At 41.0% G+C, this 17096-nt stretch overlaps 1 protein-coding gene across 2 annotated transcripts in view; it reads left to right on the forward strand.

Moving 5' to 3' along the window:
- igsf3 (immunoglobulin superfamily, member 3) overlaps positions 1-17096 on the forward strand; it is a 224151-nt gene that overhangs the window by 31631 nt on the left and 175424 nt on the right. The window contains exon 2 of one of the 2 annotated variants that reach the window (XM_072700949.1): positions 2606-2986. In XM_072700949.1, the coding sequence (XP_072557050.1) occupies positions 2606-2986 (381 nt within the window). Of the gene's footprint in view, positions 1-2605; positions 2987-6699; positions 7114-17096 lie in introns of those variants that run through there. The other variant, XM_072700950.1, reaches the window with a different exon arrangement.

Consider the following 17096-nt stretch of genomic DNA (forward strand, 5'->3'; position numbering starts at 1 on the left):
ACGGTCGGGGGCATCCCGCCTCGGCGTGAGGTGCCTGCAGGTTACGGTCGGGAATTCACGGCCTCAGTGTGAGGTGCCTGCAGGTTACGGTTGGGATGCCCGAGCTCCAGGCTCTCTCCCTCTGGCATATCTGCAAAGTGGTTAGAATTAATCCCATTGCTTGCAGAGGAATTGTATCACCATTGGGCCCTTGAACAAACCCAGCTGCTTCAGGAATGCTGGATGCTGATTGACCCTACACTGTGACTCCAAAATTTTCTCTCTCCTATATATATACAAATGTGTTTCTGTTTCTTTCATGGAGAACAAAGATGGGATATGCAAAAACCCTATTTCCTCATGGGGGTGAATAAATCGTTGTTACCACTGTTCATACAATTGAATATTTTCTGAAGCTGCTTTGGCGGAAGCTTGGCTCCAGAGACCCTGCAGCTTTTGGTTTAAATCCTAAATTCAGCTGCCAAGAGCTAGAGCAGGTGTCACAGCAGACAGAGACCACCAGCAGTTTGTATTTTCTCATCATACAGGGGCTCTCTGCTGAGAATTATATATTAATACGGTCCCCAACCCTAGACTGGGGATCGTAACAGCTGTAATTGCAGGCTGAAACCATGTGTTAATTTTCCTATTTGTGGAATAGAAATCTTCTGGAAAAGCACGTCAGTATGCAACCAGGATGTTCCGCTGCATCATCTGGAATGCAGTCTGACATGCTCTTCAAGGTTTCCCAGTATTGATTTCCGAAGCAGTTTTGCAGCAGCCTTTTGTGTGTGTGTGTAAAAACTCTGTGCCAACTTTTGATTGGAGTAACATAGTGACTCTGACTATGTGGCTCAGGGATAAGTCCTTTGTAGGTGCGTGAGGGACAATGGCTACATAAAGCCATGGTGTCAGAGGTAATCTCATTTCTGGCTGAGAGCTTAGCCAAGCAGACTCGCTTGGTTGGGAGGATTGCATCAGCTGGGTAATGGGTACATTAAAGGGCTTAATGCAAGTCTAATGACTTGGCCAGAGAAGCTGTCTGTTAGACCCTGGCATATATTGCACTGGTAAAAGTATTCTGGGGCTCATTGTTTTTGCTGCACCCCCTGTCTGGACTGGCTCACTATCTTCTCAAACCTATCCTGAGACCTACTGTCCTGAAAAAGGGGAAGTTCTCACCTTACATTTTTGTTCAGGTCACACTCATTGTTTAAATGAGGGTGTAAAATATGTCATACTCATATCTACAGTAACGTGGGAATGTCATTGATTTCTGGTGATGTAGCACTGGAACAGTTATTGATTTTTGGAAAGTAAAAGTTTAAATTTGCGTTTTCATGTTTTGTTACTGTATGTTTTGCCCTCTTTTTTAATGTATAGAACCTTAAGAGAAATGTAAATATGCATGTAACATGTCTTGTGTTTGACACTGCATATTAATTAAAAGGGTTCTAGATGACAGTTTGTGGTGGTTTGCATAGTTATTTTAAGTTTGTCTCATTTTTGTACTATTATAATCTGCAGTATCCACAGCAAAATCACCTTCTGAGTGAGTGTGGAGCAGTGACCACGAAAAGCGCAAGTTTATCTCTCAGGTGTCATTCTGCGTCATTGAGCCATAAGAGTAACTTCTGCCTCTATAGTTTTATGCGTGGGAAAACTTTTGTCAAATGGTTTTTGCTTGTTCAGGAGAAATCAGTCTTTGAAATTACAGCCAGCATAAATGCAGACAGTCCATCAGCAGTGTTTCAGCGTGGATCCATATTAGCTGTGCTGTGATCTGGTCTAGCCACAGTCTGCCATTTTAAGCATTCATCAGTGTGAAGGTACTGTAGTACATGCAGTGACTATTGAACATGCACAGTGGGCTGGGGATTATAGTGGTAACATTAAAACCCTGCATGGTGATGGTGAGACTGTCAGACTGGTCATTTATCTTTGGGTGAGAACATGTTAAACTAATGAAGAAGCGAACATGCAGGGCCTTTAGATAGGGACACTTGTTGCAGTCTGCTTTAATTGCATGTAAGTCTGCTGCTCTGCTTGAGCTTTCTGCCGCCTGCACCTGTGCTGTTTAATTAAGTGTGACATGAGCGGTTCCAGCCCTGACCACCAGCCTGAGCGTCACCATAGGCGACTGCCTCTGAGGTGGGGGTGTGAAGGGGGCGGTGCCTTGTGGAGAACTGGGTGCCATGTGGGGCACGGTGTGGCAGCCGGTAGGGCAGGCAGGCTCTCTGCAGTGCCGGTGGTGCTGTGGCTGCCTGCAGACATTACCAGTGGCTCACTTCACTACCTCCAAGGCCACTGCTTTACACACATACACTGTCCTGCTCTCTGCTCTCCCACTGGCTGGTTTGTTTCTTCTTTTTGTTGTACTATTTTGTAGCTTGCAGTTTAGTGTGGTAACTTTTTTCAGGCAGTGATGATGATGATGATGGGTGTTGCTCATTATCCACAGTACCTGTCATTAAGGAGCAAAGGTCTCTTTGGATCAATACTTAAGTAAAAAAAAAATTCTATTGTGTTGTGCACATGCAAATTGTTAACATGAACTCTTAATCTGAAGTCACTTTCTCTGTCTCCTTCCCTGGGCTCCACAACCCTCCCCTCCCCTCCTCTCCAGCTGGTGTCTGCTCAGCCAAACGCCTGGTGATGGTGCAGCCTGGCCCACTGGTGCGCACAGAGGGCTCCCACGCCACCATCTGGTGCAATGTGACAGGCTACAGGGGCGCCCTGGTGCAGGACTTTGAGTGGTCCATGTATCTGCCATCGGCACCAGAGCGCGAGATCCGCGTGGTGAGCACCGCCCAGGAGGATTATGCGTATGCTGCTTATGCCACCCGTGTCGCCTCCGGTGATGTCTACGTGGAGCGACTGGCTCCCGACTCCGTCATGCTGCACATTAGCAGGCTGCAGGCCCGCGACCAGGGCCTGTTTGAGTGCTACACGCCCAACACTGATGGGGAGTTCCTGGGCTCCTACAGTGCTAGGACAAACCTCACAGGTGAGTGTATCTCAACTCTCTTATGCTGTATCTCCCTGGTTTACAGACTCTTCCCTGAGTCTCAGCTGACTTTCTAACAGACTCAACTGTGAGTCTCAGGAAGATTATCTCTAAATTCATCCTTTGGCTTGACCAGAGCCCATCTGCTAAAGTAACCTTCTCTTCCCTTTATTTCCATACTTGGATCGATGTCCCATCACACCACATATTTGCCATGAGTAAACTGTTACACTGCCCCTAAAAGATATGTAACCTGCTTTGGTCATTCAGTCATGCTTGGCCTGCAGAACCAAGCAGAACCAAACCTGCTCTCTGAAGGTAGAAAGACCCAGAGTCTCTGGATCAGACCTCCCATCTCTTTGAGGTTGCCCTTGTGGCCTTTGCTCATTTGTTAATTCAGTCAGTTGCTGAATGCCAACTCTTTATATTTGTAATGTGTTGCTAGAAAACATCTGATATTCATACCACTTTAGAGGGGTTTTTGTGGCACTGTGAAACACTACTAAATAGTCTGTTGCTGCATGCCTTGGCTAGATTAGAATCTCTGTCTCTCTCACACACACACACAATGACAACCTTAATCCCTACCCAGCCCTAGCCTTAAGCATAACTAATCAAACAAAATACAAGTCTTTTGGTATGTTTAGTTTTTTGATTGCAATCACCAAGTTTTGGTCAGCAGCAATTCTGCCTGCGGTTCAGACTAGGTAATCCACCTGAAGCTAAGCAGGTTTGGGCCTGGCCAGTATTTGGATGGGAGACCAACTAAGCAAGTTGGGTTGCTGCTGGAAGAGGTGTGGTGTGGCCAACAGGTTAGCCCATCCTGTGGTCTGTGTGGATCCTAGTGCAGTGATGGGGACCCTATGCTGTAAAAATGGTGCTGTCCTTTGGATGCGACGTAAAACTGAGGTCCTGACTCTCTGAGGTCATAAAAGATCATTGGAAAGAGTAAGGGTGGTACCCCTATGTACTGCCTAAAATTGCCCACTATGGCCCTATAAGATCTGGTTTCCTAATCATCCCCTGTATCTAATTGATGAATCCTCTCCTGCCCCTTCCCCACTGTACGGTGAATGTAGTGGTGCAGAATGGCTGCCTTTGCACCATTCTGGTGGGTGCTACACGGTGATGGTCGCAGTGGTTCACCAATGCTTCTGTAAAGTGCTTTGGGTATCTTGAAAAGTGCTGTATAAATGTAATATTCATTCATTCTTATAACATTGAATTTCCCCTTGTGGGGACTGGAAAAATGTTCCCCACAATGCACACACAGAAGTCATGAATACTCTATTTATTAAAAAGCATTAATTTAAGAGTCATTTAAGAATGATTTAATAGCCTTACTTGTATGGATGCACTTCACATTAAAAGTGAATGAAAATGTAGTAGTATGTCAGTACTGCAAAGCAAATCTTACATATCACAACAGTATGACTGCTATGCCAGTACTTCTTAAAATAATATGTGCAGGTTTGACAGACTCAGCCAATAATGTTAGGTTTGCCATTACACTAATGTTTCCGAGTTTACCAGCAGCAGCCCAGGATGGACAGCCTTGCTTTTGGCTGTTGTATGCAGTTGTATATCTGCAGAAGGTATGAAACTGTGTGACTTTTGGAATGGAAATGTGTATGTATTTGTCCATGTGTGTGCATATCACTGTTTATGGACAGAATAAGAGGCTGTTGTCCTTGCAGAAAGCTGCCTCTGCTTGCAGTAGTTGTAATATGCCATCTCTGTACATGGGAATGTTGCACTACCACGAGGGCAGTGTCACGTTTGCTCTCATTTGGTCTGCACGTTCTCATACTGGGACATACTCTGTCACATTATCCATTTGATAAAAGAAGTTGACATTGCTGCACCCACCCTGGTGTGAGCTATGAGCCCAATGAGATATCATTAATGGCCAGCCGAGACTTTACGGTGTGCTCCACAACCTTTGAACTAGAGGTCGACTGATATATCAGCTGGCCGATATATCGGGCCGATATTTGGCATTTTTTAATGTATCAGCATTGGCCGATATCCGAGTGTAGTACGCCGATTTACAGACAGGCAGTCTACGGGCAGCCCAGTGTTATTGTTGCTGTGGAACACGTGATCCATGCTGCCTTGTGCTGGACCCCAGCCAGAAGTTTTGGAAGAGTCCTGGGAGAAAACGGTAAGGCTTAAATTCTGGTCTTTCAAAGACCTATTTATTTAACTGGTTTGCTATGAAATGTTGCTTTAAAAGAAAACGCGAGCGCTTTTGAAAGAGAACCCGAGTTACGCTGTCGGGAACTGGGGTAATGATAATGAGCCTTCAACCAACTGTAGCTTACAGGTAACAGGTAACATTAATGGATCATTGACTCTGACAGAGCTAGTTTTGTGCGCTTGTTGGTGGGCTCAGACGTTTTTTTTAATCGTTAAAAATCATTTTAATTGTTAAAATTTTAATTATTACCATATCAGCCCAATGTTATAAGTTCTGTTTTTTCTGTGTCAGAGAGTTTCACTCAGTGTGTGTGGGGCGGAGCAGGCAGCTCTTTCAAACACTGCAACGTGTGTGAGAGTTGCTTTAGGTCCAATCCCAATTCTATTTTCTACCCCTTTGCCTACCCCTCACCCCTTCCCCTTGCCCCTTGAAATGAAGTGGAAAGGGGTAGGGTTAAAAAATTTCCCCTAAGAAATGGGACACCACTACTACACTGTTATACGTCATCATCCATTGTCACTACCTCCTAACGTTACGTCAGAGGACATGCTCCGATGTTTATCACAAATTCCAAGATGTCGCCGTCAGCATCGTAGCATGTAAAGATTACTCACTCCCAAAGTTTTTTTGCGCCGTATTTGGACTTTAAAAACAGATGTTCGTTTTCACCTTGAAAACGTATGAGCCTTCGGGTTTCCTCAGCTGTCCCTATACAGAATATAATTTACAAAAATGTTGTCATGTTGCAATAAGTACGAATAGTGTAAGCACCGTTCATTTACATGTACACATATGGCCGTAAGCAAAACAAAACAACACGTTACAACATGCAGTCAGTTACCGGGTAACGTTATATGACATAAAAATATATTTCCTAATATTGTGCAATCAGTGCTATCCGCAAGCAAACTTTAGCGATTTTTTTCAAACGTTTCTTGACAGAACATCACCGTAAACACAAACACAAGATTGATGGTAATATACATGTAATGAAAAAATGTCATAAAAATCCTTATTAATGGCAAAAATTACTTAACATTTATGGGTCTGCTTGCTCGAGTGGGCAGCCATGTTGTAAATTTCTCTTAGCCCTTCGTTTGAAGTGAGGTCCCGAAAAATCTTCGTTTCGAGGGCTATCTAGCCCTTCCCCTTACCCCTACCCCTCCAATCAAAAGAGAATTGAGACACCCCTACCCCTACACGTGAACGCGCCAAACGGAGGGGTAGGGGTAAGTGTAGGGGTAAGGGGTAGAATTGGGATTGGGCCTTACTCTGCCAAGATCACAGACAGCACCGTCCTCTGAGACACAGAGCTGCTAGGAACAATGCATGGCGGAGAAAACCGTTTGTTAGAATGCGTGGTTACCATTCACATGAGCTGATGCTGACAATGGTCCTTCTGTGCCACTGTGTCCTTCTTGCATTGTTTCCTCATTAAACATGTCTTTCCTTTATACGGGGTTATCTGTTGACAACGTCACAGTCACTAGGGGCTTACGTTGTCCTTGCATACAAGGCTGTGTAATACGACAAAGTTATTTTATTTTATTTTCTGCGATGGCTAGATTCTGATTGTGAATTTGGGTTGTAAACTATCTGTCTGCTAACAACATAAACAACATGTTAGTGAAAGGTTTTGGGCCTTGAACACTACTCATCATAAAATGATGCACTTTTTTTCTTTCTTTCAAAATGTATTACAGTGTAATTGTTTTAATTTGCATGGAATACTGGAATTGTAGAATGAATTGAAGATGAAGGCACTATAATAAAAATGCTAACCTTGCATTTTTTTTCTTCTGTTTTAGTAATTGCCGTCTGATGGCTGAACAAAAATCTAATCCTGTATGGCAGCATTTCACCAAGCCAACACCAGGAAAAGCCAGGTGCAATATCTGTAGCAGACTGGTGAGCTTGGGAGCTGAAGGTAAAAAGAAAAACACCACAGCTCTTAAACTGGGAGTATTAACAACTTTCAGTGAGGGATGGGTGGGGCGAGGAAGACTCAGGGACTGGAAGTGGGATTAAAACTGACGATAACACGCATATTCCTTTTTGTATTGTTTACAAATTTTCCTTCCCTCAGAAATGAGAAGTTTGCTGCTATATTGCGCACTAAAAGAGACTATTTTTATTGTTTACAGGTTGTGTAGTGTTTTTGTTATATTTAAATTTACACAAGTCAGTATTCAATAAATGCTAAGTTGAGAAATTTTGTGTATCATTTGTTATTATTAGTGTGATATTTTACCATGCAAATAGAGGGGGAAACGTCCAATTATGGGCCAAAAAAATCAGCACCATATATATTGGACATCGGCTGACCCTGACTCCTAAATATTGGCATTGGCATCGGCTATTGAAAAACCCATATCGGTCAACCTCTACTTTGAACTCATGAGAACTGGCCTTGCTTCATGAGACATTTTAGAGGTTAACCATCTGATAAGAAGCAAGACTTTGTCCTGATATGTCTGCTGAATAGAATGGAGAATAAGCTTTTACACCAGCAATGAAAGGCTGCTTTATTTGCTGTAGCACACTGGAGTTGAAATGAGCTTGGTATTCTAACCAGTGTGTCAGGAAAAGTGGAATGGAATGGCTGTGTAACCCCTGGTATATTAAACTTGGGTTAAGACTGAGTGGTAGGTTCGGGATCAGCAATTTGGTCTGGATTAATAATGAAGGCAATGCTGTGATGTGATTGGACCTATTTTTATTAAAAGCACTGCTTTGTCTCAAGTGTGCCTCTCGCTGCCTGTACTTGGCACTCTGTGGTCTACAGCAGTGTCCCTCCCGCCACACCATCTGATTTGTTAGGCGCCACGAATCCAGCCAATCAACACAGAAAGAATCTCTAAGGAAACTTCAAGGAGCGTGGAATCTCCAAAGAAACCTCAAGGGGCATTTCTACTAAAAATTCTAGAACGCTGTGCACTAATCAGCAGAAGGCATAAAAGCTAAGGCAGTTACAGACTGGGCTTAGTGTTCTTCTGGAGTTAATGTTCTTTCTCGAAGATGAGGTAGCATACATTTCTGAAGTTACAATAAATCACAATCCTCAACACTGAATTTGCAAAAAACATTTTAGCATTTAAAATTCCCGTTTAATACACGTCATTGATATAGGAAAAAAGCCTAAAGTTTATGTGAAGAAACAACAGCATATCTTTGAGTAGAAACTACAGCTGTAATTGGTGCCAGTGTAAGTGAAACATTTGGAAAATTCTCACCATTACGTAACGTTAGGTTAAAACTTCTAACCATTTGGTAAGCGTAATGTTAGGTCATGTACACACAAATGTTTAACGTTGGTTTTGGTTAGCTGAAGATATTAGCGATATCTGCTGTTCGACTAATGGCTAGTTAAACACTCACAAATGTGCTGGCAAACGTCAATAAGTGCATTTCTTGATCCTTAATTTAAAACTGACAAGTGAAAAAAAACTACAGGCTGTAGCCCATCATTGGCAGGGCCGGTTATAAGTCCCCCATGGCTAGATCTTACAGTAAGTCCTGAAGTAGTGGAGGATGTTAACATGATATATGGTCTACCTTAAAGGCCCAAAAAATTGTATTTGGACAAAAATTGCCAACAACTACTTTTTTAAAATGCTTTTATTGAACATTCGGTCTTATCTCGCGTAAAGTTGTTCATATGGCAGGTACAGTGGCAAAAGCTTAGATTGTCAACCAAAGTGTTTTAAAATCATTTTTAGGGAGTAATTTGATTTTTTTATTATTTTTTTTTATTTATTTGATTTTATTTTTAGTTTCTGTTTAACATTATTTAAAAAAATTCTGCTGGCAGCTCCCTGCACTTTTTTTAATTTAAGTTCACTATGAAAAGTTCTCAAAATTAAGAATATGCTTAAAGGCATTTGAATGAAGTCTTGCGTCAGTATTTATTTTTCATTTTATGTCAACTTAAATTTTTAGAGCAGACATATATTGGGTTCAAATCTCAGTTATCGGTTTCCTTGTTTAGTAATAATTGGTATTTGCATCGGCTATGAAAAAACCATATTGGTCGATTCCCCAGACCAAACATCACATGCAATGTTTGAGTCCTTGTGTCTGTTTGATCTGTGCATCTGTTGGAGCCTGTGCTTTCAGGTCTGTGCTTTTGTTTGTGTCTGTTTTTCTTTGAGCCTGCCTGTCTAAGTCTTTGTGTTTATGCTCCTTTGTGAATCTGATTGAGACTTTTTGAAGGACCCAGCAGTAGGGTTTTAACAGTAAATGTATTAGCTGTGTACTGTTCCATACAGTACATCATTTTGGTTCACTATGCACAAAGAAGCAAATGAACACATTTCTCAACACGGTCAAAACCTATATTCACAATTACATGTCCAACATGGAAAACATTATGCTAATCGTGACAGTAAAAATAAATATCTAAAATAATTTTAAAGATCAACAATATAATATCTTACCAGTTGTAATGAACTGAATCCTGTGTTCTCAAGTATGGTTGCATATCTGTAGCGATATAAACCTCTATAGCCGTAAATATTTTTTAGCCCTCTATGAATTTACTGGCAATAGTGCCTTAAATGCCACTGGGAGACTAGCTTGCGGAGGCTGTTTCTACCTTGGTCCAGGTGTACATGCAGATGATGTCTCAAATGAGTTGGCACTTTGGGTGTGTTTCTAGCTACATATCAGAGTTTATAAGCTACTCTCTTTCCAATGTTAGTATAATTTATTGGGAAACAAATGTTCCCAAACTCCTCATCATGACAGACTGTAACTAGCATTAGCTGTAACCAACTCACATCCATGATTAGCATAATGTTTTCTGTGTTGAACATCTACTTGTAAAGTAAGATTCCACCTGTATCAAGAAATGTGTTCATTAATTCCATCGTGCATACCAAACCAAAAGCAATGTATCAAACGGTACATGACACATACATATTATGTGACAGCCCTAGCCCCTAATCATGTTTGCAGCTTTTATAATAAATAATTTCAGGACAAATTCTGTTTTCCCTGCTATATGGAAATTGAACCAAACCGTGAAGCCAAAACGGAGGTTTGAAGTCAAAGATTTTTATTTTATTGTCAATTCACATTATATGTGCAAAACATACAGGAGAACCGAAATGCCATTTCTCGCTCACTGGTGTGCGTACTGTACAATTACACAAATTACAGACATACTATACAAAAAGACAGATAACAAGATACAGGACAAACTGACAAGGCCAGAGACAAATCGACAAGTGCAGATGGTACAAAGTGCAAATGGTAACAATAAATATATGGTCAGTTGTGCAAATGATAGTTTAAGAGGCAGTTGTGCAAATGGAAAGAGTAGAAGAGGCGATTGTGCAAATGGTAATAATATTAAGGTAGTTATGTAAATGGTAAACATAGATAAAGTAGTGCCAAAGGTGAACAATACAGTGCAAATGGTAGCAATCATGCAAGTCAAATACAGCGGAAACGTATGAGTGTAAACAATACTTGAGGTAGTCAGTGAATAAATAATTAAATTACTGTCCAGGGGCAGGAGGCAGAGTGGGGAGGTAATGGACAGGGTTCAGCCTCCTGACAGCCTGGTGGATAAAGCTGTTTAAGAGTCTTGTGGAGCCCAGAGGGTCCGGTACCTTCTCCCTGAAGGCAAGAGGCTGAAGTGGGAGTGTAAGGGGTGGGAGGAGTCACCAACAATGCTGATGGCTCTGTGGGTGAGGAGGGTATGGAAAGTGTCCCTGAGGGGGGGCAGGGAGGTGCCGATGATCTTGCTGGTTGTATTCACTACCCGTTGCAGAGCCTTACGGCAGGAGGCAGAGCTGCTTCCGAACCACACATCGATACAGCCAGTGATGATACTCTCAATAGTGAATTATAAAAAGAGAGCATGATGGGGGGTGGAACTTTCGCCCTCCTTAGTTTGCGGAGGTTTGTACCGAACAATGAATTTTGTGTTACACCCCTAGTCTGTAGTGAGTGTCAGTAGCCGGGGTGTTGAACTCACAGGGCAAGGCCTGACTCCTCCCAGGGGTGGCTTGGCTGCCTATGGTCATGTTGATTCCAGTGATAAAAATAATGCTTTGCCTACTGAGCACCTTAATGACTTTTAAAGCCTGTCTGTTTGAAAGGTGACCCAGAGCCTGGGGGGAAGCCATTGTAGCTCCGAATCAGTGTGACTCTCCGATATTGACGTAATTCTGTTGAGTCCTACCTGTGCTGTAGTGTCTGCTCCTTAAATGTGATACATTTTGTAGCATTAATGTTTAATTCACCCGAATTTGTCAGCCTGTTGTATAACAAATAATCATGAGACAGTGCAGATAGTCCTGGGTGTTCATGTGTGTGTTTGTCTATAATGCATTTCATCAATGGATGTATATTTAACACAGGAATTGTGGTGTCTTAGGAGTCCGAGTCATTCTCTGAACTGTAACTGAGAGCGCAAACTGCAGAGTGCACCCTGCTGGCCTGGTGAAGCACTGCCCATGTGTGCGCCCCCCCAACTCATTACAGGAATCAGCATGGAAGTTGTCATGTGCTTTGCTTTTTTTTTTTATAAACAGCCCTAGGGTCATGCAGGTTATTTATTATTATAACAGCAAAAGCAATATTTTGCCTGAAAAAATAAGAGTATGATTGTTGTCCTCAGCAGCAAGCATGTGCTCTCAGTTGGTGCTATGTTTCTAGGGAACTTAAGGTGGTTGCTAGGCTATTGCTAGGGTGTTGCATGTTAGTTGGTAAGATGTCACTATGTAGTTGCTAAGGTGTTGCTAGGTGGTTGCTAAGGTGTTGCTAAGGTACTCAAGCTGGTTGCTAAGGTGTTTATTGGTGGTTTCTAAAGTTTTAAGGTGATTGCTAGGGTGTTGCTGCGTTGATGCTAGGTGGGTGTTAAGGTTTTGCTAAGTAGTTGCTATGATGTTGCTAAACTAGTTACTGCAGTTTCTAGGGTGTCACTAAGGTGACAGAGTGGCAGGCGATTGATACCAACATCCTATGTTATCTTGACCCTCTGGGGACTAGGGGTAGGGAATACACTTTCACTGCCTGGGGCATGGTCACACATTTCATTCAAAATCATAAACTTAATTCATGGCAAATAAATTATTTCTTATATATTTCTTGGCATTGTAATGGATTTGTAAATATGTCAGATTTATGTGAAGTTTGTAATTTGACATCAAAGTATAGACATTGCAAAATGCTGTTTGGAACTCTAGCAGAAACATTATAAAACCACATAGCAAGCAATGGTAGCAGTTTGTTTTGATCCCAGATATCTGATCACCGAATTCTTGGGTACGTGAAGATGACTAAATGGTGTAGTTGCAACATTCAGTTGGATAAATAAATAAGAAAAACCGGTCTCATGTCACTATTTCTGGCTCCTTTCATTGAATATGTAGCAACTTTCATGTGTATGAATGAGCCATTGACACCTGGCCACATCCTCCCCCCCTTTTATGGCGCTGATGGGGATGTTTCTGGATTGCGTTTCACACGTTACGTTGTTCATCAAATTACCATGCGAATGTCATTTGAATATACGGTAATGCAGCCATTTAGAATGTGAATAGTGATCTTCAGGTTAGAGTGGTACTACACATCCCCGATGCAGGTAAAACAAAGTAAGGTGACATGGTTTACTTTTTTTTGTCTATTTAACCTAATTTAAAAAACTTTAATACTTCCGACAATGGACGTTTTGAAAAGAAGACAGATTACGGATTTAGTCAGCGTTTTTTTTCATGTTTCTACTAGGGGTGCAACCGTACAGGTATCCCACAGTACAATCCATACCTTGGTTTTTGGGCCATGGTTTCGGTTTGGTTTCGGTACATGTTTTGTGCGTAAAGAGAACAATGTTTTTTCTCCCAAAATGATATCTTTATTTTGCTTGTCAGCAAAAACTGCATTTCACAGTGAACAAATCCCAGTATCACTGCTGTACTGCATAATATAACACCTTTCTTTCAAGTTAAGTTACTAAACACAACACTTTCAAATGGTAAACTGCCTCTTATTCATGTATAAAATATGTATAAAATTAAAACAAAATGTAAACAAAAAACACTTTCAAAAATGTTAAAGTGCCTCGGCCTTGACTACTGGTACACATAATACAGTACGTAGTATAAAAAGGGAATTAAACAATTTCAAAAGAAAAAGTGCTGCAATATGCAATCTGGAGGAAACATAAATGCATAAATAGCTAGTGCTTTGCCCATTTTAAATGAACATAAGAATAGTTCAGTATAGGCTACATTCAGGATGTATTCAACAGTGAAACTGAAATGATTCCACACCGGAGATTTGAATGAAGCTGGTGCTTCTTTGAACTTTTGTCTGTCAGCTCCTCTTCTGGTACTAGCCATGCCTGTTTGTTTTCTTCTTTTCTGTGTCTGTGTGCAAGCTGCACTTCCAGCTCAGCTCCAGTTACAACAGTGTGAGAGGGGGCGAGTGGGTAGAGGCACAACAGTGATTGGACATTAACTCGTGGGGAGGGCTTTCACCCATTGGCGTTAAAAATTTAACAGTAGCCTGTCAAGCAGTAAGCACCAATTTCAAAATCGAAATCCCGCAGTCCATAAGGGCGTATTGGACCATGCGGGGCGGACCGAACGGTTCAGTATTTTACTGAGTACTGTTGCATCCCTAGTTTCTACAATAAGATTTCAGCAAGTTATGAACTGAAATACACGAGAAAGATACACGGTGTCGCTGACGATGCCCTCATCCAGAGAGGGTTAATGGGCCAAAAAGAGTTGGAAAAATGACAATAGCTGGAGAATTGGTGCATATATCCAAAACATGTACAAACTAGGGGTATTACAAGGCTCCAGACGGTGACCAAAATGGTCACAATTTGAGTATGCAAGTTAAAATTTCACGTGGCTGCATCTGTCCTAAGTAGTTGCAGCATACAGAGGGATACAATAGCATGTGTGTGTTTGATAACACTGATTTACAAGGTTTGTTTCCTTAATTTTTGGTTTGCCAGATCTATTTTGTGATGCTGTTTACGGAAAAAAACTTCTAAATTTCCTGTTACATAAGATTTTGAGAGATGGTGTTTAAATCTTGTTATTACTGTAAAATGTTTAAAACACATGTATTGTGCATAACAGTGGTCAACAAAGTTTTTTTTTAAATTTTTTATAGAACAACTTCTCACTTTTGCCTTATGGCATGGTCCTCCATCATGCTGGAAAGTTGTCACCAAACTGTTCTTGGATGGTTGTGAGTTGCTCTTGGAGGATGTTTTGGTACCATTCTTTATTCATGGCTGTGATCTTAGGCTGAGAAGCAACCCCACACATGAATACTGTTGGCATGAAACAGGACTGATAGTAGCACTCACCTTTTCTTCTCCAGACAATCCTTTTTTCTGGATGCCCCAAACAATCATAAAGGGGATTCGTCAGAGAAAATTACTTTACCCCAGTCCTCAGCAGTCCAATCCCTGTACCTTTTGCAGAATATGTGTGTCCCTGGTGTTTTCGTATAAATTTTTTGTTCTTTATGATTCCCCTCATTCCCCCGCCCCCCCCAAAATACATATTTGAAATGCATTCTCTCATTTCACAATTTATTTGGGGAGGAAAGCATCCCAGAATTAAACTCTCAACCTTACAAAGAAGCAAGATCACTGGAGGCCTGGCGGTCCCAAATTTAAACTTCTACTACTATGCCTTCCAAATTAGACCACTGCAGGTATGGAGACACCAGGCTTCTCAAGTCCCATGGAGAGCCATAGAGGCGGAATGTGTAAAACCAAATAATTTTGAGGACCTGCCCTATACAGGCATAGGTCGTAAAACTATCCAGCTGCGTTATGGGAGTATCATAGTTAACTCTCTTGATGTTTGGGGAAAAAAACTGAAAAATTAATGGGTGTAACAAGAATATTTCATAAAATGATCTGCGTTATGGAACAATTATCTTCAATCATGCGGTAAGCCATTTACATCCTCTGCGTGGGCGAATAAAGGAGTCTATGTTTGCGATGACTTATTTGATAATACTGCCATGCGCTCATTTCGAGACTTAAAAGCTGATTTCGATCTGTCTGACACTTCATACAGTACTTCCTCTACCTAAGACTGAGGTCCGCAGTGAAAGCATATGGGGTGCCCTGGAGTCAGCCGATTCCAGAGCACCCCATGGAGAAGTGGATTGATCCCAAACGGTGCTCAGGAGGGACTGTAACAGTCATTTATAATACTTTAATTCACCATCATTTCAAACACTTAGCTGTAGAAAGGGTGTGGGAAAGGGATCTGAACACACTTGGGGTAGAGCCTTTATGGGAGAATATCTGGGGGAACCTAAATAGGGCTTCCAAAAATCTTGCACACCAACTTATACACTATAAGTTAATACACAGAGCATACACCACTCCCCTAAAATGTTTTAAGATGAAACTACTCTCAAGCCCTAATTGCACTCATTGCCCAGATCAGACACTTGGTACAACAATGCATATGTTCTGGGAGTGCATTACAATCAGATGCTTCTGGCATGAGATATTTTCTATAATATCCACACTACTTAATAAGAACATACAGCCCAACCCCTGCCATTGTCTTCTCAGTGATGATTCACAGCTATCCCCCACTCTCACTCAGCGTAGACTGCTCCTTGCAGGACTCACTGCAGCAAAAAAAAACTATACTAAGATTTTGGTTCTACCCTAATCTACCTCTAACACAATATTGGTTAACTGCTTATCAGTACATCACTTCAATTGAGTGTACAACTGCACACCTTAACAAGGCTAAACCCAAAACCATCCAGGCTTGGTCTTGGATGAATCGGTCTATTCAGGACTTTGGAAAACAAAAGATCCGTGGTTAAACTTAGAGGTCTGGTATAAGATGCTGTCTTTTTCCATTTATTTTGATGTAATGAGGGGAATGCTCTGCATGTTTTTGTAGTTTCAATTTGTGTCAGCTATCTGTATTCGACCATGGTCACTATCTGTACTGTATTGTGTGGTTTATATGTTCATGATTTGTTGTATCTTCTAATACAAAGAATGTTAATCACAATATATATAAAATAGAAAACTGACAACGCAGATAAACCAGTTAAATATATTATTTAACGACAAGTATTTAGATTACAAATGAAGCTATGAAAAAAATAGAGTGCTTTATTTTTATAAATATGCTGTTGTATATTTAAAATGCTCAGTTCTCGTGGTGTTAACGGTATAGTGTAATCCATATCGTGGCGGACAATCACATCAGTAATGACTATGGCATCAGTGTACCGCCCACCCCTAATGTCATTTTTAGGCTACTTTGATAGAATATAGTACTGTGCAAAAGTCTTAGGCAGTCTAAATAATTGTTTAAAACTATTTATTTGGGTAGTAAGTACACATTTGTTCAGAACAAAAAACACAGTTTAACATTTAGAACATGCAGATTAAGAGTAACACAATAAAAACTAGTAAAATTTTCTTCTGTTACTGACATCTAATTGGATGGGTAAATGAACACAACTTCAGTTCCCAAACCTCTCCACAGGAGCACCCCAGCCATTCTATGTTTTTATTTCACCAGCAGCTCACTTAACTTAATTAAAGTCAATGAGATATTGATTAGCTATACAAGGTGTGCTAGTGGTCGAGTCAAAAAATACTTGGGTGCATTTTATGGCTGATGGAAATAATGGTGAGATTTTACTAGAGGTTTTGAAATGGGCTAAGACACTTTGACAGGCATAATAGCATAGTTTTACACCAAAATGAAGACCATATATTTACTTTGGCTTTCTAAGATTTTTGCACAGTACTGTATAATTCCTTAAGATTCTACGCGCATTTTTAGGAGTGATTTAAGAAAAAATATTTAATTTCTAATTTTTTTAACATTGTTAGGACTTTACAGAAGGGTGCAAAGTACTGTAAATGTGTTTTGCCAGAGT

Source organism: Paramormyrops kingsleyae, chromosome 16 (genome assembly GCF_048594095.1).
Source record: "Paramormyrops kingsleyae isolate MSU_618 chromosome 16, PKINGS_0.4, whole genome shotgun sequence".
In the NCBI taxonomy this organism is placed as follows: domain Eukaryota; kingdom Metazoa; phylum Chordata; class Actinopteri; order Osteoglossiformes; family Mormyridae; genus Paramormyrops; species Paramormyrops kingsleyae.